General features: G+C 41.3%; 1 protein-coding gene across 4 annotated transcripts in view; it reads right to left on the bottom strand.

The window, feature by feature from the left end:
* The window catches only part of Ndst3 (N-deacetylase and N-sulfotransferase 3), a 147524-nt gene that overhangs the window by 109452 nt on the left and 13698 nt on the right, over positions 1 to 24374 (bottom strand). For all 4 annotated transcript variants that reach the window (XM_060392794.1, XM_021650661.2, XM_060392796.1 and 1 more), the window contains exon 2: positions 21067 to 22212. In XM_060392794.1, coding sequence (XP_060248777.1) covers positions 21067 to 22047 — 981 coding nt within the window. In that variant the 5' untranslated portion in view covers positions 22048 to 22212. The remainder of the gene's footprint in view (positions 1 to 21066; positions 22213 to 24374) is intronic.

Here is a 24374-nt window from a genome sequence, read left to right as displayed (position 1 = left end):
TACAGGAAGCACTGCTCACCCTCCTTAGTTTCTCCACTAAAAATACACAGTGCTATGAAAGGCAGATTTTAGAAAGGCCCTCCATGAAAGTGGTGAGAGGTATTTTTTTTTTTTTTTGTAATTTAAATAAAGTCTTTTAGAGATGAAATTACCCCCAAATGGCAAAAACTCCATGTGGTTTCTTTGTTTCACAGTCTTTTTTTTTTTTTTTTTGTATGTTTTAGAAGATGACTGTCATTCCTAGAGAACTGGGAACGGAACCGAGGAGGCTGAGAGCTGCAGGCACTATCTCCCTCCAAAGCCTGGCGCCGAGTCCAGGCCCGAGGATAGCTTACAGTCAGCACGGAACATGCATAGCACAGGCAGTTTAGGTCACTTTGCGTTTATTACAGATGTTCCTGGACTTATGGGGGGCACATACCCTGGAAAAGCCATCTAAACTTGAAAATGCAGCAATGCTCCAGGATAGTGTTGCCAAGCCCATCTTCACTGTACTCAGAACACTGACAATAGCCGACAGTTTGGCAAAAGCATCCGACGCAGAGCATATTTTATAAGAGTTTTAAATAGGTCACATAATTTATGAAGTGCTACCCTTAAAATGCAGAAGGTTTGCTCTGTGCCATTAATTCAAGAGAAAGAACCGTTCTGGATGTGAGGGATAGTTTCTGCTTCACAGGACCTTCGGCACCACTGAAAACCGTAATGAGCCACGTAATCTGGGGGCTGCATGTTCCAAGTACAGCAGGAAGCGTGTCACCTTCAGTTAAACCTCAACCAGCCCGGGGAGAGGCATTTCTACTTCATTCTAGGTGTTTCAGGAAGTTTTCTGACTGGAAGTGCAGGTAACTTCCCGGGCGTGCTTTCACAAGTTCTCAGCAGTGGTGACTTCGACAAGGCACGATTTAAAGTACGATGTCATGATCTCTCATCGGGATTATTTTATTCATATTAAGAATTTAAAGGTAGGTACCTCCCTGGGCTTAGCTACACACTCCCTGGGCTAGTAATTTTTTGGAAAACCCAAGTCAGATAAGACATTTGTGTGTGGCCACCTTTTCAGCTTCACTGCACTAGGACTAGAATTGAAAGCAAGCAAAGAAAAAAAAAAACCTAACAGATGAGTCTTACACCATAGGCTCAACTTGAGAAGCCTGTCCCAGCTGAAAACTGCTAATGTTGGCCTTTTCCACATTAACTTCTAGGCTTCTCTGTTTAGTCCTAATGAGAAGCTAGTGTCTTAGCACTGAGTGTCCATGCTCAATAGAGTGGGAAAGCCTTGCATGCAAATGAAAGGAAAATCCTTAAAATCTGTGGTTCTTGGATGGCCAATGATTTATCCAGTTTTGCAGTCCCCGCTCCCGTGGTCATCCTCACGGAAATACTTGGTGAACACTGGGAAAGCCAATTCTGACAGGCAGTGATGTATTGTGGCAGTGCAAACTCTGCAGGTAGCGGGAAGCTTATCGTGAGGGCAGCTGAGAGAAACTGCCACTGAGATGCTTGCCAATGGACTTCTGTGGACAGCTCATGAGTCTGTGCCTGTGTGCAAAGGAGCACTTGGGAAGGAGAGGATTGACAGACAGCACAACCCCAAGGATCCGCATTTCTGGGGAGGAAGCGTTTAGCCTTTCCTTGCTTTCTTTGTGACCCTACACAGCAACCCAGTCAGCAATCCTGCATCCTCCTGGGAAAAGCCAAGTCCTGCAGGGACCCAGCAGGGAGAACCCACAATGGGCTCCCCACCAGCCTCAGGCACTCTCTATGCTGTGCCACCGAGATAAAATCAATGTGCCTTACTGTTTGTGCTACTGCTCGTTATATGTGCCTGTCTGTCTATCTATCAGTATCTATCTATCTATCTATCTATCTATCTATCTATCTATCTATCTATCTATCTATCTATCTCTCATCTATATATTCATATATCATCTATCTCTATAGTTATCGCTATCATATCTCATACCTATCTATCTCATATCTATCTGTCTATCTAATCTATCATTTATCTGTCACATCTATCTAACTATTGGTCTATCATCTATCTATCTATCTATCTATCTATCCATCCATCCATCATCTATCCAGTTCAGTTGATACTGAACAGCAGGTATTGTCATTTTACATGTAAGGGGTATAAGTCAGTGGTAGAGGGCTTGCCTAGGTTACACAAGCCCTGAGCTTGACTCCAATCACAGAAAAAAAAATTCATTTAAGGAAGCTGAATCTCAGTAAATTAACAGATTTGCTTAAGCCCACCAAGTAAAAGTATGAATCAGGTTTTACATTATTATTTCCCATGTGATCTAAACTTTTCTTGTCTGGAAACAAGAAAACTAAAAATCTCAGCCTCAGCAATACACTTTCTCTGTGTGACTACTTACATAGATGAATCGATTTTGGTTTTGTTTCTAATGAAATTTTGTTCTTGACAATTTCACCCACATACACGTCTATTATCATGTCTGCTCTTTCCCTCTTTTCTGCTCCCTCCCAGCCCTGTCACCTCCGCTCTTACCTCCTCTTCTCATAGCCACGCCTTTTTGTTTTGTTTTGTTTTTTGACCCAGTGAATTTGATCAGGGCCTTCTAAGTGACTGTACGTTTGGAATTGTGGGTTAACTGACAGCAGCCAATAGTGACTGTCACTCCCTCAGAACCCAACAGTGCCCTGGTGTTTCACAGCTGGTAGGGGGAGAAACCATGGAAATGCCTCCTGGTCCATGATCGACTTTGACAAGCATGGTGGTGGTAACCTCAGCTGCTGTGGAACCATGGTCACAGTGGCTGTGTACCACCCAGAAGGCAGCATTTCAAAGTCTCTCTCTCTCTCTCTCTCTCTCTCTCTCTCTCTCTCTTGTCTGGTTCTTATATTCTTTCATCCCCCTTTTCACCATGTTTCCCAAGCCTTTGAGAGGTACTGTTGGGTTGAACACAACATCATTTAATCTCAACACTTAGAGCAGCCGTTCTCTGCATTCATTGCACAGAGAAGCTTCTCCAAGTAAGGATGGGTGAGGGCATGTGTTATATAGAAAAGTCTCTCAATTCACATTTCAAGAATACAAAACAACTTTCATTCCATTAGTTTGGTTTTAAAAATGTCCTTTCATAATATTTTTGTAGGAGCTTGGAAGATGGTATATTTTATACACACTGTGTTCATTCTTAATGCAGATTCTCTCTAAATGTATTTCAAATAGATTCATATTATTAGGCTAGATACTTTCTCAAGTTGAGACAAGAATAGCATTTTATGAACTCGTACATTCCTAGTACAGATATAGATCAAGTCATGGTGTCCTGACACTTCAGGTTCTAAAGGGCTCTCCTGTGACTCTCTGACAGCCACAATGACTTACTTTGACATTTACTGTGAGTTTCCATCTTTAGGTCAACCTGGTTGGCGTACTGACTTTATGAAATTCCCAAGATATTGAAGCTGGCAGGAGGTGACTCATACATAGAAATCTTCTTAATTGGAAGCTATCAGAGGGCCAGTGGGTGACATTCCAATGACTAAGTTTTAAGAAGTACACAGATAAACAATTCAAGATCTGAGCCATCAAGACAAACTGAAGACTTGCTACAGCTTGCGTCATCTGTTTATCTTGTGACACCACACAAAGAGTAATTCTCCAAATCTCATGAAGGAACACAGCTTGAGTTAAAGCAAGTTCTAGGATTGAGGCAATGGATATACTATAGGATAGACTTATGGTAACAATGAAGGCTGGCAAGATGGCTTAAGGGGTAAGGGTGCTTGCCACGTATTGGAAGATAACTGATTTCTATAAGTTGTCTTTGACCCCTTCACATAAACCTAATGACAGGAACATGCACACATACACACATGGTGTAAAAAGTATGAGGAACAATAATAGGAACAGGGACCATCTCTGACATGAACTCAGTGGCTGGCTCTTTGATCACCTTCATCTGAGGAGGGAGCAGCCTTACCACTCGACAGAGGAAGACAAAGAATCCAGTCCTGAAGAGATCTGATAGACTAAGATCATATGGAAGGGGAGGAGGACCTACCCTATCATTGGACTGGGGGAGGGGCATAGGAGAAGAAGGAGGAGGGAGGGTGGGACTGGGAGGGAATGGAGGGGGCTACAGCTGGGATACAAAGTGAATAAACTGTAATTAATAAAAATAATTAAAAATAAATCCTTAAAGTAAAAAAAAAAATGTATGGGAAAAAAAGCACTTCATGAAAGAAACAGAGGAATATATATACATATATAATTACATATATTATATAATATATCATTGTATATACACCTATAATTACATATATATTATATATACGATCTATAGAGTCACTAAATTTCTCAGAAATAGTCACAGAAGAGGAGTGTGTCTCTAAAAGAATGAATAGCCTACTCTTTCTTGAATTCAAGGAAAGTAACAAAACTTTCCTGTGAATGGTGGAACATGAAACATAACAGAGGAACCCTGGGAAAACATTTTCTCATGGCCACCCAGCTATGTACTGATGGAGCTCTGAGGAAATCTCAGTGGAGCAGACCAAAGCTTGTGCAATATTAGCTATTAGCTCTCAGCAGAACAGACCACACTGGCAGAGTAAAATGCTGTGTTCAGTGGCTTTGTGCTCTGAGCTCCTGGTGAGAGCCTGTCAGATACATCTGGCATCATTTCTCACCAAAATCTGAAGGGAACAAAACAAAACCGAGCCCAAAGGCTAACAAAAGCGAGAAAGTATGAATTCCCTTTGCTTCACATAGGAAACAAAGAGAGAAAAGAAAGATAGAGACAGAGACAGAGAGACAGCGAGAGAGAGAGAGAGAGAGAGAGAGAGAGAGAGAGAGAGAAGGAAGGAAGGAAGGAAGGAAGGAAAGAAAGAAAGAAAGAAAGAAAGAAAGAAAGAAAGAAAGAAAGAAAACAGCAATACCAATAATAGATGTGCTTGGTGGCTAACTCCTATCATCCCAGCACATGAGGGACAGAGGCAGGAAGACTGCAATGAGTTTGAGGCTACTCTGGGCTGTGACTTTGAGGCTAGCTAGCTAGCTACACAGCTTCAAACAACAACAGCCACATGATAATGACAACCCAAGCATCAATAACTCAAGGAATGATACATTCCTGGATTTAACGCTGTTATCAATGAAGGGTTGTGAGCCTCCACCTGCACTTACTCTGTATCATAGCATCAGCCTCCTTTCAGGGACCATGTGATTACCTTCAGTGCCAATGCCAGAATAGTTTCCATCAGTGCATTTTCTTTCCATGTCTGCCCGAAGATTACTACATGGATTTGAATATCTGAAGGTAGCTCTGAGATTATCATCTGAATTTTTTCACTAGAAAAGTTTTTTATTTTGAGAGACGTAGACATTATTTCAGAAGATTATTCATGTGATCTGCTAATACTGTTAATAAAGACTTCAAAGCCAGGCATGGTTGTTTTGCATTTGTAACACTTGTTCATATGTACAATTGTACATATGCAATTGTAACTCTTGAAAGGATGAGGAAGGATGTTTGCCACAAGTTCAAGGCCAGGCTGGGCCACAGAATGAAGTTGTTTCAAGAAATAAAACCAGCAAGACTTGAGCAGTGTGGTGATTAATACTGAATATGAGCCAGACACAGTGGTGCATGCCTATAATCCCAGCTCTCAGGGAAGCAGAGGAAGGTGGATCTCTGTGAGTTTGAGGCTAGCCTGGTCTACCAAGAGAGTCTAGGACAGCCAAGGCTACACAGAGAAATTATGTCTCAAAAAACAAAAACAAGAACAAACAAACAAACAACCACAACTGAACATAAATCACATAGGAGATGCACCTTTGGGCATATCTGCGAGGGAGTCTCTCTGCACTGGTTTAACTGAAGTGGAAAAATGCACCCTAAATATGGGTGGTACCATCCCACGGATTAACGTTCCAGATGTAACTTAAAAGGATAAACCCAGCAGAACACCTACATTACCTGTATTGACTAATTTTATATCAACTTGACACAAGCAAGAATCATTTTGGAAGAAACATCAATTGAGGAAATGCTCCCACCAGACTGGCCTGTGGGAAGGCCTATGGTGATTCCTCTATTCTTTTTTCTTCCCTCTACCCTACCCCCGTTGGTTGTTCTCCCTCCAACTCATCCCATCCCCATAGTCTTAGGTTGACAGCTTCTTTTTCTTTGATCATATTGATGCTTGATGAGGGAGAACCCAGTTGACTGTGTGTGTGTGTGCAGGCAGCACTGGATGTTATAAGAAAGCAGGCTGAGCAAGACACGAGGAGCAAGCCAGTAAGCAGCACTCCTCCATGGCCTCTGCATCAGTTCCTGTTCACCAGGTTCTTGTCCTGCTACAGTTCCTGGCCTAACTTTACCCATATTCAAAGCAGTAGATATGAAGAAAAAAAAAAACTTCTCCTGGAGTTCGGTGGGAAATGAAGAACATTTTCATCTTTATTTTAATGAAACTACAGAACGTCTTAAAAAAAATAGTGCTTTCTGAGAATTTATCTGAATGAAGGTTTGTTATAATTATAGGTTTATTACCATATTATATATTCTGCTTAATGTAATGCCTCTTATAAAAGTCATACCATAGAACAAAAATCAGGTTTGCATTCTTTGACACTGAGGGAGAAGACTGAAAAGTGCTGAACTAGGAACCATATATTCAAAAGAGAGTGAAAAAAATGTTGATTGAGGCCATTGGACTGGCATAGCTTGTGGTACAAAAGTAGCTTTGAACTATTAATACTTCTCAGATGGAGCACAATGTGTGCATTTTTTTTTTGGTGGTACTGGAGGTGGAGTCCAGGGGTTTGTGCATGTTATACACAGCTTCTACTGCTGAGCCTAGACAAAGAGCCCAGACATTCTTATCTAACTTTATTGTACATATTGAACGTTTGCAACATTCAGTTATTGGACGGCATGCGCCTCCTAATCTACACAGTCCCTGCAAATTGAAACATTTGATGCAGAGGGTATAGGGCAGCTTGTGGGCCTCCGGTGCCAAAGAACAGGTAAACAAAAGGTCACATATCCCAGAAATTAGAAACGTGGAAGATTCTTGTGAGCTCCCACGGTACAGTATAATCATAAGTGAACAGTTTCTGAGACTGCAGACTCTGACCAAACTGCAGAAAGAAAAATCTATCCAGAGCTTGGAGATGGCTGCAACCTGCATGGGATTTCTGTGTCCTCAGGAGGGATCATGTTGTAGTGGGCTTTCAGGTAGTGCAGCTGCTTTTGAGCTATCCCTGCTTCTTGTAACTAACCCCTCACACAAACCCCTGTTAGTAGCCTCAATAAGAACTCATTGGTTCACCAAATTGGACACTGGTGCAATCCTTTGGTCTATTGTGGGCTCTCTTTCTGCGGTGAGCAGATGTGTGCATGCTTTTGACTCTACAGGAAAGTCTGTCACGTGACAGAAGTTATGGAACATACACAGATAGTAAAGAAAGTTTGTATAATGAAACAAATGAATTCTTCCACAGCCCTGAATAGTTAACCTTTAAGAAAAATAGGCAAGAACAACTAAAGCCTAGTCACTCAGCAGTAAACTCCAATACAGAACCATTTTACTAGCTGTAGTCCTATTTTGCATACTGGATTTCTGTTCTAATTTCATTTCTGCCACTGTGTTAAAAATATCTTGACCAAAATCACCATAGAGGAGGAGAGGATTTATTATGGCTCACATCTCCACATTACAGGCCATCATTATAAGAAAGTCACACACAGGCCAGAGTGAGAGACAGGTGATCACATCACAACTACTGTCACACATGGAGAGAGGAGAATGTATCCACATCGCTTGCTTCCTTGCTTCCAGGTAGTTTTCTCCTGTCTTGCATAGTTAAGGGTCTGCTGTCTAGGTAACAGTGTTGTCCAAAGTGGAATGGGTCTTTCTAGATGAACTCACAATCAAGACAATCTTCTAAAGACACGCGTCAGACAAGTACTTAGTTGGGACTCGATGCCAGAGATTCTAGGTTGTGGAGAGTTCATATTTAAAACTAGTCACCAGGCTCTGTGCTTATCATATGCAGCATATTTGTTACAGTGTCCGCTGACCTCCATCTCATGCTCTCCTCAAAAGAGAATGAAGTCAAAGATACAAGAAACAGATACCATTTTTTGGAAGAACACCTCTTCAATGTTGAGTGAGAACACCTTCAAGAACCTTTAATTCCCACCACCAGTGAAATCTGGAGAGTCGAGGGGATTTTCCTGTCCAGTCCCACAGGCAGTGCAGAACAGGAGAGCAGGCTGAGGAAAGGAGAAGCTGAGAAGTGCAGAGTCCGACTCCTGAGCTCACAAACTGTGGCCTTCGGCAATGTCTGAATCTCAGCTTGTTCGTCTCTAACATGGTTATTTCTAAAAAGCTGGTTTCAGGCTGGAAAATGGCCCTGTGGGTGAAGTGCTTGCTGGACCAGATGAGGGCCTGAGTTCAGATCTCCAGCATTCACTTAAAGAAGCCAGGTAGTATGGCTCTTGTAACTCCAGCACTGGGTGATCAGAGGGGAAAACTGCTGGAGCTCACTGGACAAGCTCCAGATGCAGTGAAAGGTCCTGACACAAAGACAATGGCAGAGAGTGACAGAGGAAGACACCTGACACTGACCTCTGGCCACCATACACACGCGCGTGCATCTGCACACACGGGCACATACACCACACGCATGCACACACACGAGAACACACACATGTACACAAACATTCCTATCAAAAAAGGTACTGGTAATAAATGAAATAGTATATAGGGCACTAGATCAAATTACCAACTCAAAGTGCATAAATAATTTTTCAAAAATACATTTTCCTTTATCTCTGTCCTTTCTTGAAAATGCTTCTATACTAGGTGGCAGGCCAGAGTTCCCAAGTTTCGTCTGGAAATGGGTCCACGGGAGGTGAGCTAAGGAAGGAGGTATTGTCACTCATCAAAGCATACTTTAGGCTGAATTTGATTACAATTAGCATTTATTTGTAATGGATACAATATGTGCCTGGATCTTTGAGGAGTTCTCTACGTGGATTATCTCATTTAATATCTCAGCATTCTTCAAATGAACAATTATCATTTAATATCTCAGGAGACTGAGGCACACAAAGGCGGAGTAAACAAACACACAAATTAAACCTGAATTTTCCCTAGTTTAAAGGAAAGATCTGGGCGTGTTTAGTAAGAGACTGGGTTTGGAGGTTACGTGTTTGTAGCACTCATCCGTGCCATCTGTAAAACCCACAATGAAAATATTCTTCAGAAAAATCATTATATTCATTTTGTGTGTGCGTGTGTGTGGAATTGTGGAGATCAGAGGACAACCGTCTCTCCTTCCATCCCGTGGATCTAAGGAATTGGATCAGATCACAAGGCCTGGCAGCATGTGCCTCTACCTGCTGAACCATCTCCCTGTTGAGAACACTAGGTAAACAGATCAGGGAAGAAAAGGCTCCACTGTTGCTGAAAGACTTTGACTGTGCTCTTGTGATTCTGCTCGCCTTGCAAGGAGCAGCATGAACTGCCGCTTTCCTTTTGTAATGTCCGTCCAAGGCTCCTTCAGGCGCAATGCTCGCTGTAAAATATTGGAGTTCTCGGAGTTCAGAGGTTTTGTTTTTTCCTATCACGCAGCCCGCTGCGTGGTGCTCTATTGTGGCAAAGGGCACTGCTGTTCTCTTTGACCCTGCCAGGCCCTGTGAAACTGTGGAAGACTGAACGTTAGCTTGCATGTGAAACCTCAGACTTTGCACCTTGTCACAGCTCATGAAGGGAAGCTCATTAACGGCCTCGGACACAGAAAGATTCTGCTTATTTAAGGGACTATCAGAAGTAATGGCTCTGGGGTGAACGTGGGAAAAATCATGATCCCCAAGCAATGGGCTTTCACGTCAGTGCAAACAAAGAAAACGTATTGCCTGAAACCACAAAAAACAAAAAAACAAAAACAAAAAAAAACTAAGGACTTTCTGAAGACGTGTATGCTGTGCTCAGTATGATTTTAACTGTGTGCTCCAGCCTTGAAAATGAGCATCGATGCTACATTCACAAAAGCTAGTGAATTCTTTTGGGGTTCAATGCTGAGGGAAATTGTTTCATTTCTCTAACTTCAGAAAACCAACTGGTTGGTTTGCAACTGGGCAACTTTTATCTGGAAAACTGAGTAGAGAGAGAAGGTTTAATTTAATGTGGGGTGTGCTTTAACAGTTAATAAATTGTGACAACCACTGGTAAGTACAGACGGTAGCTTAGCATGGATATAACAGAGAGGCACTGTCCCCTTTAAATGCAGTTAACACATTTTAGCCTGGAGGCAGGGAATAATGAACCCCAGTCTCTGCGTTGGCATATTTCTAAGTCTATTTAACATTATCAGACTCTAGCCATATAACAAATCCTGATACTTATATGTGATCTGTTTTCATTTAAAGTAAAGCCATAACACTAGTGCAGTATTAGTAACCACAGATCATACACACAGCATCAAAGCCCACGCTTGCCTCCTGTGTACCACTTTAATAAGGTAAAGCCTGTATGTGTAATTTGGTACCATATGATGACGCTCTGGCAAGCAACAGATTATATATGTGATGGTGGCTTTATATCACAGTGGATCTGGAGCATTTCTGAACCACCTGTTGGTTGAAGTGGCAGGGTCTGTACCACTGTAGCAACACATAGCTACTCATCAATGTTTGTGGGGAAGCCAGTGTGAACACACCCGTGGGCTGCTCTGCGTGCAACTTATGCGTGCTACACAATGCTTGATAACACCAGATGACTGAAACCAGCTTGTTTTACAGTGCATCCCTTCCACTAACCTTTACTTGAAGAAAGCATGCCTGTAGCCACCCTCTTCTCATCCTTATTTCATCTCACTGTTGCATCAAGAAGCCAGGTCAAGGGACTGAGCTAGGCCATTTGGTCTGGGTAACTGGTGCCTGCTATGTTCACACAATGACGGAACTGCACGAGGACACATTTCTCAGGATGCATGCTCAGACTTAACCCATAGATTGCATACAGTTGTGGTCAATGTAACGAGACAAACAGACCAACACATGTAAATCTTACCAGAACAAGAAAACTATCATGTGAATGTTCTGTTTATGCCACACAGACCTTGTCAAACTTGTGAGGTAGGTAACCACTGTTCTAAAGATGAGAGCATGCATCCAAATGAGGTGAATGAACATCCGTTCATGGATCACAGCTGGCACAGATCTGAGACAGAAGCACAGTTTACCCAAGACTGAAGACCTATTCCTCACACAACATAAAAACGTATTCCTCGTGCAACATATAAATTGGGTTCTAGGAAGGCACATTGCTTTCTGAGCCAAGATTCTTTCCCCCACAATAGATAACAGACATTTCCCCCAAAATGAGTTTAATTAATTAAAAATACAAATGGCAAAATAATTTATATCCCTAGTCAGTAGAATTTATGGTGCCACTGAGAAGACAGAACTTTTATTTCTTTAAGTGACTGTCCCAACAGTCATTTTTGTGGAGAGTCGATGTTAAACCATGAGAGGGACAAAAAATATGTCAGCCTCGACTGTGAGCAGCCAAAATTGGATGGGATAATGTATATGTGAAATGCAAAACGGGCTATGACCCAGAACTTCAAATGCAACTTCCATGAGGTAATTCAGGAACAGGATATTCCCTGTTTGATTCAGTCTCTCAAGTGACATCTGTGACTATAGATTTAGGCCATGTCCTTAACAACTAGTACCTGGCTCTCCCTTCCTATCCTCTACTCTCTTTTCTTACTAGATTTCTTCCAATCAGGACGTTAAATGTCATCCAGACAATAATAAATTCCCAATCTGTATCTTCCCCCAAGACTGCTCTTTGTACTCAAGACTTGCACACCACCTGGCCTGCAAATCTCTGTACGGAGAGCTACACACGGCACAAACCAAATACCTGCAAACCTGCTTTCCTCAATAACGAGGCGTTAACAAACTTAATAGTGTCACAAGTCATGTACTATAATGAGTGCTTAAATATTTGACCCCTAAGGTATGCTGCTGAGGTAGCTATGCACTCTATAAAATGTGGAAGTCAAGAGGCCAGTGGTTAAGTGCTGCAGCACTGGGGACAGGGCAGATGGTCACGAAAACGCTAAGAGCCTGAGTCTCTAGGAGATTCATTTCAGAACAAAAACAAGTTCTGAAACATCAGAGTAAGAATGGCAGGGACACACACAGACATATGGCATTGCGTAACAGACAGATTAATAAGTTCTACTGGGAAACTAGACAGGCTTCGGAATTCTGTGACTTGCAGGGTGAAATCAGGCAGACCAAGCACATCTGAACACACCCATCTTTAGCCCTGTTTGGCAAAGCTTAGGACAGGGAGAGGTATGGGAGCCCCAGTTCTCAGAAGAAGGTTTCTGCTCATTCTAGTTTATTAGATAATGGTGCTGCACAGGTGTGTTGATTCTGGGCTTCCCTCAGTAATATTTAAAGAGTCTCAACTGAACTGAGGCCGCATAAGTGACTATTACAGTGTGTCCTGTGCTTCAGTTTCAGAAGAAGACGGAGTTAATGATGCTTAATTGGTAAAGCCCACTGCTTTGTGGGATTATTCTTACTTTGGCAGCATCCCTGAAATAAAGGTGGTGTTGCTCTTTTGTTGCCACTTTTGCAGGGGATGGCGATGTGCTCCAGGGGTTACCTGTCAGTCAGATCACCCCTCAGGAATCCAGTGCTAGATACTGAGGTTTTCAATCTACAGAGGATCTGTTGGCTCTCCCCTTTATATTAACAAGGTTCTTAAACTTAATCTTTTAAGACTTTCCATGAAGCTATATACTCATGTTTATGAGTTTAAAATCTTGGTGCATTACTGAGAATATTAATGTAGAAGTTTATAATTTAATTAAGAATATACATTTTTAACTTACAGCTTGTGGAATAACAGGGAAAATGATTGGAAAATCAAGAAACTTAATTCTCCCCTTTATTAGAGAAGTGAATGACAATAATTTCTGATATGCTAACCTAAGGGAAGGAGCTTCTTTTGTTCACATTTCTCCTCTTTGCCTTATGAAGAGCTAGTGAATATACAACAATAAAAGAACTCAACACACACTGTCAACGCCCACACACAGACCAGAAGGGAAGGCTTTGTCATTTTCTTCTAGGTCTGGGGCTCTGTGTTCTTGATAGGGCAATGCCCTTGTCAATTATACACATTCACTCGGGACAGAAAATACACTCTCACTCACTCATTCTCTCTCTCTCACTCACTCACTCACTCCCCCACGCACAGCTTCTTCAGTCCTCCTATGTCCTCTACTGCTTATGCTGCTATTTTTATAGAAATATCAAGCATTACTTATTGCAGGGGTTGGAGGAAGCCCTGGGGTGTTTGTGTGTTATTGACATGAGCTTCTGCAGCTGAGAGCACCACCCCAGTCCATCTTACCTTTTCTGTGTGTCTGTCTGACATGTCTGTCGTCGCTTTAATCCCTCACTGCCCTAGTCAGGTCCAAGTCTCTGGAGCCATGCTAAGGACTGAGCGAAGTGGGGTCAATGTGTATTAAAATCTTTACTATTGTGTGTGCATCGAGAGGTTTGAGAAAAACTTCTGGAGTTAGTTCTCCCCTTCTACCACGGGACTCAGGGATCTAACGCAGGTTGTCAGGCTTTATTAATATATATATTAATATATATATATATGAGCCCTGACACCATACTCAGAGTCTTCGCCATGTAATCTGCTACTGGTCTAACACGTGAGCCCCTGCCTCATAAGCTTTGGTCTCATCTGTGGCTACCCTTCTCCTAATCATTCTCATGCAGCATACAGGACAGCAAGGCTTTACAATTAGTATACAATGCTTCTACTGAAAAAAAAAAACAAACAAAAGTGGTTATTAAATAAAGATCTCAATGCCAGGCTTAGATTACCTCTCTGTGGGCAAGGATGCCTGATGGCACCAAAACCCATATATTCTATTGCCATTGCTTTTGGTTTTCCATCATAAGAGGGTGTTAAGATATAGTTGGGGGCTGAATGCTTTGAGTACAGCACATAGAAAAATTAATCTTGAACTGACCAGGAAAGTGTTTCCTTGCTGGCTAGCTTCCATTATGCTAGAAGTTGCTATGTGGTTGCCTCAGGAGGAAATACATCATCAATACTCTTAACCAACACTGGATCCTACATGGTAGAGTGCAATGCCAGGCAGGATAGCGCAATAGTGGCAAGACTGTTTATAGGGGTAACTAATCGATTCCATGATTTGACTTGAGGCCTGATTCACAGGTAGAAATTAATTCCTTGTGCTAGAAAACATATGGTCAAAATGCATGGCTAGGGAAGTTATAGGCCTGAGAGAGGAGTCTATCGATGTGTTTGTGAATAGTCACATTACACAGCTGCCTTCTAAAAGTTTGTTAGTATCCATAGCTTTCTGCTGCTCCCAACAGAAACCTCTTTTTTTTTTTTTCCTCCAGTGGGTAGTGATTAATTCGGAGAGATATCACTGTACATTACTTTTGTAAGCTTTGAGAGTAAGTTGCTCAGCCATAGACGAGACATCTATCAACCCCTGATCACCTCTCCCCCAGACTCAGGGAACAACATGAAAGACAGAGCAGAAAGAATGGAAGGGCTAGAAGTTGGGCAGGGGAGCCGTTGAGTTGGTGCCCTCTAGACATCACATGGCTGTCGTACAGCTCACAACAGCGGTGTTACCTACGCAAAACCTGAGCAAGATCAAGCCAGCTGGAGAATCAGGCACAGGATCAGAGCAGCTTCTGAGTCTCACTCTTCATTGAGGAGCTACTGGAGGTGGACACTTCTTTTTGAGGGTGTGGTCACTGTTAAGTTGCCCCTGACCCAGTGGGTGAACCCACACACTCACACACACGGGCAGCCCAAATTAGACTCAGTGAGTTTAAAACTAAATAAAAAAAAATTTTTTTTAAAGGAGGACATGAAGTTAGGGATAGAGGGAGTACTGAGGGAGAGAGAAGACGGAGTGAGAAGTGGTTATGATCAAGATCCAGTGTTTGTATGTATGCGGTTTTCAAGGAATAAAATAAAAGTCTTAAAAAAATACAACCAGACACCAAATACTGTTTATACATTATTGATCATTCTGTGGCAGGATTTTGCCCTCTTTAAATCATTTATAATGCATTCTTGTGCAATGCCCTTTCATAGCAAATGGCTCTTTAATATTAATCACAGTAAGGATACTTTCTGTCTTGCAATACAGCAACAAATTTAACAAAAAGAACCAAGCACTTGAGAATTATAGATACCAGGTTATTTTTCTTTGTTAAATTAACATCTTATTTTCCTGTGTTATGTTATAAAGAGATTCCTTAAAATTTATTCCCTTAAAATAACTATGTATATACCAGAACATTGGAGATTTGAACATGATAATAATATTGAGAGCAATTTGCTTTCCTATGTATTGTGTGACTCATATCATATTTAGAAGTAAATATTCCACCAAAGTGGCAAAATTTACAAGGAAGAGGTGGTTTTGTGTGCTTGTAGAAATAGTTACAAGTTGCCCATTTTTAAAAATCAATTATAAAGTAATTCAGGGGAGTGGAATTAGGTGAATTTTACTTCCACAAATGTTAGGTGACTAGCGTGGGATCCCTGTCTTTCCCTTAGAAGAACCTATTTTTATACATGAAGTTCCTTGTGACACAGACATTTCAATACAGCAGATCTATCACATAGGAAGAGGGTAAATAAAAATAGTCATTCTGTTAAAAGATGCCCCTCAGATAAGAAGCCCTGAAGTTCTGATGGGCGTTTGGTACATACTGGCTTAAGACTTCTCTAGCACATCAGTTGTTTTCTGGAGGAGTGACCCAAATCTCATCCACATAGCAAATATGCAATGACCCATGCACGTGTTTATACGATGGGGATACTTCAGTGAGCCAAACAGACGAAGAAATGCTTCTCTCTTGAGGGTTGCATCTTAGTGAAGTGGCTCACCAAAAAGGCAAACAGGAGAAGGATCTCTCATCAGAAAGATATATGGACAGCGTGGTAGACTCTAGGAACCCTGGCTGTTCTGGGTGAGACTAGAGGTCTGCATAGAGAAGGGACATGGTCTAGATGATACTCTGAGTGCATCATCCTGGATGCTCCACTGAAACAGGAGATGGTGACTCAGTGTGTGAAGGCATTTGCTGTCACACGTGGTGACCTTAGCTCAGTCCCCTGACCCACGTGGTGGAAGGAGGGAGCTTCTGTTAGCTGTCCCCTGACAAAGGCATGCACACACACATGCAGGCACATGCTTGCACCTGTACATATGCACACAGAGAGTTAAAAATGTAACTTAAGAATTAAAATGGGATGGGAGAAGTTGTAAAGAAAACTGGAGACTCCTGGCTAATCCAACCAAACTTTGGTGGTGGTGAGATAATAATGTCTATCATTTGGGTTTGAACAACAGCATAATGACAGCTAGAACAAGAGTAACTCATCAGCCAAAAGAAGTACACAAAGAAAGTTGAGAACAAGACACCATGGAATAAGGCACCGCTTCAAGGTAGAAGCTAAAAGAAGGCTAGCACTATGGTGCATGGTAGGCAAAACAGACATAAAGGCAAATCACGTCACTAAAATTGAAAAACAACAGTCACAGAATGATAAAACACCAAATTAAGATATGACAAGACATACGCATTTGATACTTTCAAACTTCACAACATAATAACTGTCAGAAGAGAAATGAAATATGTATAACCCCTCATTAGTGCTGGAGAATTAAACACATTCTCTGTCAACAACAACCTTTCCATTCTCTCCACAAGGACTCAAAATAGATCTAAAATCCACAGCAAGCCATGTTGGGGAGATCACTCAGTAGGTAAAGTGCTAGTCTAACTATAGTGACCGGCTGACTCCAGGTTCAATAAAAGACCACGTGGAGAGTTAAAAGCAACTAGAGTTGATTTCTGGCCTCCAAATTTGCATGCACAGGCCAGCACACACACACACACACACACACACACACAGACACACACACACACAGACACACAGACACACAGACACACACTAAACAAAAAAATCCCCAACCAACAACAACATAGTAAAGCTGAACTAATAGTTAAGTCTCAAGTAGAGAATGTGTGTTCATTAAAACACTTATATGTAGTTATAAGATAATTTTAGCAAATTTAAAGTATTAGCATCAGATGCCTGATCCTAAACTACCACCAAAATGGTTATCAACAACTGAAAGAAACAGCAGAGATGATGGACTTCCATGAAGCTGAAATTTTCATCATGACCTGGAATGGCTCCTGCTACCATCCTCTTACTCTATCTTGCTCTTTCCTACAGCTCCTCACCAATGAGAGAAGTTCAAATGCCATTCTTGATTGTAATCTTTCATCTCCACTTAGTATCTCCTGAGTAATTTTTATATTACTCTCACTTCACCACTCTAATTCCCGCCTTCAAGAAATTTCCGTCTTTTGTTTCAATTAATGTCATAGCATCATTCTTGTTTTGCCTTCAAGTTTTTCCTGCACATTCCCTATTTTCCAAGAAACGGTGTACAATTGTGCTTCCCACCGCAAAGTTCTTATGAGACTACACTAATTCCTTCGCCTTACCATACTGCATGCAAACTATCTGCTTATCTTGGCTGGTTTATCGACAACTTGACAGAAGTTAGAATTATCTGGGAAGAGAGGCTCTCAGTTTAGAAAATGCTCCCATAACATTGGCCTGTAGGAAAATCTGTAGCACATTTTCTCAATTAGTGGTTAGTAATTAGTGGCTCAGCCCATTGTGGGTAACGCCACTCCTGGATGGTGGTGATCTTGGGTTCTATACGAGAGCAGGCTGAGAAAGCCATAAGGAGCAAGCCAGTGAGCAGCACTACCCCGAGGCCTCTGCATCAGTTCCTGTATTCAGGCTCCTGCTGGGACCTCTCTGGATGGTGGACTACAAGATAGGACGAAATAAGCCCTATCCTTCCCAAATTGCTTTTGGTCATGGTGTTTCCTCATAGCAACAGGAACCCCGACTAAGACACTACTTCTCCTCCCCAGTCATGACTCATCAACTCTATCACTGTGCCTTCATGGCTGGTACTTGAAGTGATAGGAACACACCAAGCGCTGCACAGAGAGATGCTTAACTCTGTACAGACCGAAAACCTGAAAGAAACTATATACAGAATTAGGACGGTTGATATTGACTTTCAACTTGACAGCATCTACAGCCACCTAGGAGATGAACCTTTCATGTCTGTGAGTTTTTAGATGGGGTTTGTTGAAGTGGGAGGACTCACTCTAATAGTGAACTGCACCATTCTATAAACGGAGATCCAAGACTAAATAACAAGGATGAAGCCATCTTTCTCTAATTCCTCACTGCAGGCATACTGGGACCTGCTCCCTTACTCTCCTGACACCATGCCTTCTCCACCATGATGGGCTTGGCTCTCACACTCTGAGGCAAAATCATCTTTCTTTCCTTACCTAAAGTACTTTTGTTGGACATTCTGCCAACAATAGCTAATACAAGAATGAATGAATGAGTGTTTATGTACTTTGTACAACTATTTGCAATGAGTTAGTGTTTTGAAAAAAATATGCAGTCTAGAAGCAGTTTAAAAATCCAATAGGTTATATCCCTGCATGGTCCTTGGTTGAAGAAACAGTCTCATAGAAGACCCTGTGCCCTGATATATTTGGTCCTTGTGGAGCTCCTGTCCCCTCTATGGCATACTAATTCTCCCTTCTTTTATATGAGTCCCTGTACTCTGCCAAAGGTTTAGTTATGAGTATCAGCATTGGCTTTGATCCACTGCTAGGTAGAGTCTTTCAGATGCCTTCTGCGGTAGGCTCCTGTCCTGTTACTCGTTTTTCTCCTACTTCCCCTGCTCAGATGTAGCCCATGGTAGCTCAGTATCCAAGTGGGTTCCCTAATAAGGGGGACAAGGATTATTTCTGACATGAACTCAATGACTGGCTCATTGAGCTTCCCCCCCCGCCCCGAGAATAGCCTTGCTATGCCACAGATAAGGACATTACAGCCAGTCCTGAAGATACCTGATAAGCTAAGGAAGGGGAGGAGGACCTCTCCTATCAGTGGACTTGGCAGGGGGCAGGGAGGAGATGAGGGACAGAGGGTGGGATTGGGAGAGAAAGAGGGAGGGGGCTACAGCTGGGATACAAGTAAATGACCTGTGATTAAAAGAAAAAAATTAAAATAAAAAGGAAATAAAAAACAAACAAACAAACAAAAAAACTCAATAAAAATGCAATAGTTCAAAACATTTCCAAAAACACTTACGGAGTTCAGTAAATGTAGTCCTCTGTAACTCTGATCAACCCACAAAGCACGCATGCTACATTTTCCTTTAACATGCTCAGTAAGGCCTTAATTTCTGGGTTCATTTCTTAACCCATAAAGCACAGAAGGAAGTATAGTTTTTGAGATATGATCTGCCTGGAGAGCCCAGAACAGCTTCTAATTTGTGATCCTCTTGCCTCATTCTCTGAAGTGTTGTGGTCATAGGCGCACACCACCATGCCAGATCAAAAGGCACTTCACTCTGGTATTAGGTGGGACATTGGTTGCATTGGAAAACAGACGTTTACCTGGTACATTTTTTTTTAAAAAAGCATTAACAGTGTAGTTTTGTCAGTTTAAAAAGTTCTACATCATATAAATGTATATATAGATAGATAGATGTACATGTATTAAACATTGTTATCACAGTAATTGGAAAGAGAAAACTAGAAGAATTAAATATTGTTTAGTCCATAAGTACATGGACTAATCTTCCAGTTTGGTTTTAATTTAGCTTTCAAAATTTAATTTCCTTTCAAAAGCAAATTGCAAAACCTTTAATGTAAATTTAAACATAATTAATCAATTAAAAACTGCACCCATAATATAGAAGTGTCTTTTTCCTCAGTTTTCATACTCTCCTATAGTAAAGAGTATTCTCTGTGGCACCAATACCTTACTTAAATGCTGTGATGAATATTAATATTATTTGTTAGAAACTTAGTGGCTTAAAAAAAAAGATGCAATTGTCTAGATGATCTTTTTACACAAAAGTTAATGTACTATTTTGTGTTTGTGTGTGAATGTTCGCATGTGTGGAAATCATGGATCAGCTTGCTGGACTTGGGTCTCTCCTACTACCAGGAAGGTCTAGGAGATCCAAATTAGGTCGTTCGCATTTACCTACTCAGCTATATGCTCAAAATAATATTTCTAGTTCTAGATATTCTATCAGAAGGCTAAAGCTGTAAAGAATAAAAATTATATATCCAAAATCTCTCCTTTCTGTGAGAAATCCACACTACAGAGTAACAGAGTCCTAGTTTTAACTGGAAAAGTAACAGACATGCAGATGATTTCAACTTTGTCTTTGTTTATGTTGAATAACTAGTTGTTTATGCAACACGATGGATTCAGCTCTAATTTGATACTCTTTTTTTTTGTTGTTGTTGAATTGAAGCAGTTTTACACAGCAAGAAGTGGATTTGATTTATCTGCAGCACAGTGGCATCACATGAGTGCCGGATGTGATCTGGAGAGAAGCTAAGCCCTTGGGTTTCCATGTGAACAAACCTGCCACCCGTCATTGTGGTCAGGTCATAGTTTTCCATGGCTAGTGAAATCAAACTCATGCTACACTTTGAAAAATACCCAAATTTGCTCCTTATGATCTCTAATTTCTGAAAATTCACTGACTTCATATTTTAATGGATGCCTTTGTTTTCTAACTGGATAGTTTCTAGAAAGCAACTAAGCAAAAATGATTTCTATTTTGCAGTCTTAAACACACACAGAAAACCATTTCTGGATCTCACCACACTCTATATTTTAGTACAATCTGCCCTTTTCCTGATTCAGATAGAAGTACATTAGAAACATATGTGATGCAAGGTGAGAGTAACCAGTTGCCCTAGTTTCTTCCAGATTCTCTTGATCAAACAGAAGTTCCATGTCCTGGAAAACTCAGTCCTACAGAAGCTGGCAGTGTTGTTATCTCATGTATGACGTCAACTGTGGAAGTCTAAGATAACAGGGCCTTACCTTCACATCATTGGTGTTCATTCTTGTTCCCTCCTTCCCCACAAATATGTCATCAATGTCCACAAGGATGTATCTGTCCAAGGACAATGTCAGCCTCTTCCCAGACAAGAAGGAGATGGCATCTATGAAGATGAGCTTGTGCAACCAAAAGTTCAAGTTGTTGCCAAAAAGAACTCGCTGGATCCCATCATGAAGCCCCAGGTCATGGATGATAGTGGCATAAAAAGCACCTTTAGAGATGGGAGGAGATAGGTTTTCTGGAGTCTTAACTTTGGCAAATATTACTGGCTGGTAGGTGGAGTGGTTAACCTGGAAAACTGTCCAGTCTGTTCCCGGTAAAGAGCCCCTGTCAAGCTTGGATGACTTGGTCACATGAAGCAGAGGGGAGTGAGGGTTAATACAGCAGTCTTTTACAGCCAGGTTTCCACTTATGGAGAAGGGGAAGCCCCTGAATTGAAAGCTCTGTAGGTTTTTCTCACCAGTTTTGTGGAATCCAATGATACCCACACCATATTCTATACAGTATTTATCTAAGAGGCTTCTATTCCAAGAGTCCATGTTTATATACTTTAAAATATTCTCATAAATAATGAGAATGTATTTGCCTTTCACACTGTCTGTAAGGGCTGGAAGGTCTCCTTTTCCAGGTGCGATTTCAGTGTGATAGTGAAACCGAATGGATTCTAGCATTGTAATGATGTCTTGACCGAGGGATGAGTACTGGCTCTCCACAAACACCAGGACTGTGGGGTCTGTCCTGGAAGCATCGGAAAGCATTGCCCTCTTCACGTCCATCAGCCTGGACGGTATGTGCTGGAGGTCACCGCAGTCCACTTCCGACGCCCTCCCGGAGAGCTCGCTCTCCTGTTTGTAGCCACTGTACAGGTAGTAAGCAGAAATAATAATGCTCAGCGTACAAAATGTGGCAAGCAGAATCAGGGTTCTCTGAAAGTGTCTGTGAAGTTTCATGATAAAACTCATGTTGGACGGACTTCTTTGACTATTCCAGCAGAAGCACCATTAAAAAAAAAACAAACGCCAGGAGGAAGGATGGAGTTCCAGCCACGCTCCTACTCTCAGTCAACAGTTTATGTCACCATTGCAGCACATCTGGAGTGCGCGACCTGGCCTCACAGGAAACGCAGTCTGAAAAGCAGAACAAAACAGGACAGAGCATAAAACATGATGTCTTCGGCATCAAAATGAGCGAGTTCCTAGCGTGTGGCAGATCAGTTGGACTTAAGTTACTCTAGAAAATCTGGCTTTCTCCTTAGAGTTGTGGAGGAGGACACGTGAGGGGAAGAATGAGGAAGGGGGTTCCTTCCGTTCAATACACAGTCATTGTCCCGAACACAGAACAAGTGATTGGACGGGCCAGGATCTGGATTCGGCCAGCTTTGCCCGCAATCCTGTCAGTAACCAGGATGTAAGGGCACACACATCGCAAGTACCTGCGGAAGTTCCCGCCGTCCATACACACATCTTGCAGTGTATACTCAAACTGCGCAGGCTGCATCATACGCATCAAGGGCTTAAAAAATGTGGACATATCTCATTAGGTGCCAAAATTACAACAGTGGGCTTTTTCTCTTCCCCAAACATCTTAACGTAATTAAACTCTCATTGTACATACGTTTCTAATTCATTTGAGAAATTATCTTAATATAGTTGCTTTCATTAGGAAAAAAAAAATCCTTTCTACATGCAAAGATGGCCTCTGCAAACCAGTTGATTACTTTACATTATAGCTTTAAGATATCTTAGCAATTATACGATGAAATGACTGTGAGGCATAAAAAGCTTCCCAGGCTCCGTCAGGTCTGGAATGAGGTGGCTTGCAAGCAGGCATGCACACCATTGCAGCTTTGTCCAGATGCTTCAGTGATCAATTTATGCTTTTTGACCTCAGTAATCACTATAAACTTACGCTAAAAATGTAATGAAAACAGTTGAGACAGCATGAAATGCTTTGTGTTCCATTAATTCCCAAGACATGGTAACCTCTGAAAATTCGTTACTTTGAAAAATAAAGAGGGAAACATAGGTGTTTTTAGAGCACTTGCTCGGTAGGGTCCTGCCACTCTATGAGGAATACAAAAAGTTTAAGGTAAGTCTTGTCATTGTCCCCATGGTGTGCCCACAGATGGCTGTTGGGTAAGCACTGGTGGGAAACCTGGCATTTGGTGGTTACAGTGCATTTAGGGCTCCTCCTCTGTTTCTTGATCCCAATATTTCCATTCTGTACTTCTCAGATACACTCATGAAGCCAGAATAAGTGATCACTAAGAATAACAGAGTTAAAATTCTGTAATATTTATACATGAAATAAGTAGCAAATTAGAATTTTAATAACGTATGCATATGTATATATCTTTATGAATAATGTTTGGAATATATGTACAGGCTGTAAGTTATAAATTACATATTACAGTTTATTACCCAGATACTTAGAGTATCTGTGTCGTTTATTCAAATATTTACTGGGTAGCAATTTCCCTTCTTAAAATATACACGTTCAAAGTGTCAAATTTTTTAAAAAGCATCTACATTCTGAAGAAGAGACAGTGACAAGAATGTTAGCATGGAACTGTGGATTAGTGGCAAATGGCCCCCAATGAGATGAGAGAGGAATGAAGCCATAGCAAATAGGGTACGGTCCGTGAAATGACCAATCTAGAAGACTTGAGCAGAAGCTAAAAGGAGGGTAATTTGAACAGACATTTAAGCTTTAGAAAATGTCATATATGCAGGAGCACAATATTGCACAATATTGGACAAATGCCATGGCCGAATTGTAGAAAAGTAAGATAAAAGTATTAAAATAATAACGAGCTACACACTGCTAGTGCAAATTATAGAGCCTGACATATCCTGAAGTGTAATGACCCGGCCCTGTTTCCCTGGATTTAGTAAATATAAAATGCCAACGTCATTTCTTTTCCAAAAATTTTCCAAAATTTCCTTCAGATATGAGAGGTTATCCTATTGTATATTTGCAACGGTAGGAGTTAGTTTAACACAGATACACAATAATTCTGCTTTTTGTAAACCATTACTGTTTTAAAAGATGGGCTCTCAATCTTTAGCCAGGTTGTTCTAGAACTCTAGAACCCTCAATCCTCCTGCTTCAGCCAGTGTTGAGAATATGCCTAGCCTGTATGAGAATATTTACAATGATTTTATTTATTTATTTATTACAATTTGTTCACTTTGTATCCCAGCCCCCTCTCTCATTCCCTCCCAATCCCACCCTCCTTCCCTCTTTTCCCCATTTGCGTATTCCCTATTCCACTGATAGAGGAGGACCT

Source organism: Meriones unguiculatus, chromosome 10, assembly GCF_030254825.1.
Source record: "Meriones unguiculatus strain TT.TT164.6M chromosome 10, Bangor_MerUng_6.1, whole genome shotgun sequence".
Taxonomy (NCBI): Eukaryota; Metazoa; Chordata; class Mammalia; order Rodentia; family Muridae; genus Meriones; species Meriones unguiculatus.
The sequence above is the reverse complement of the archived record's forward strand: the minus strand, read 5'-3'. Positions and strand labels throughout refer to the sequence as shown.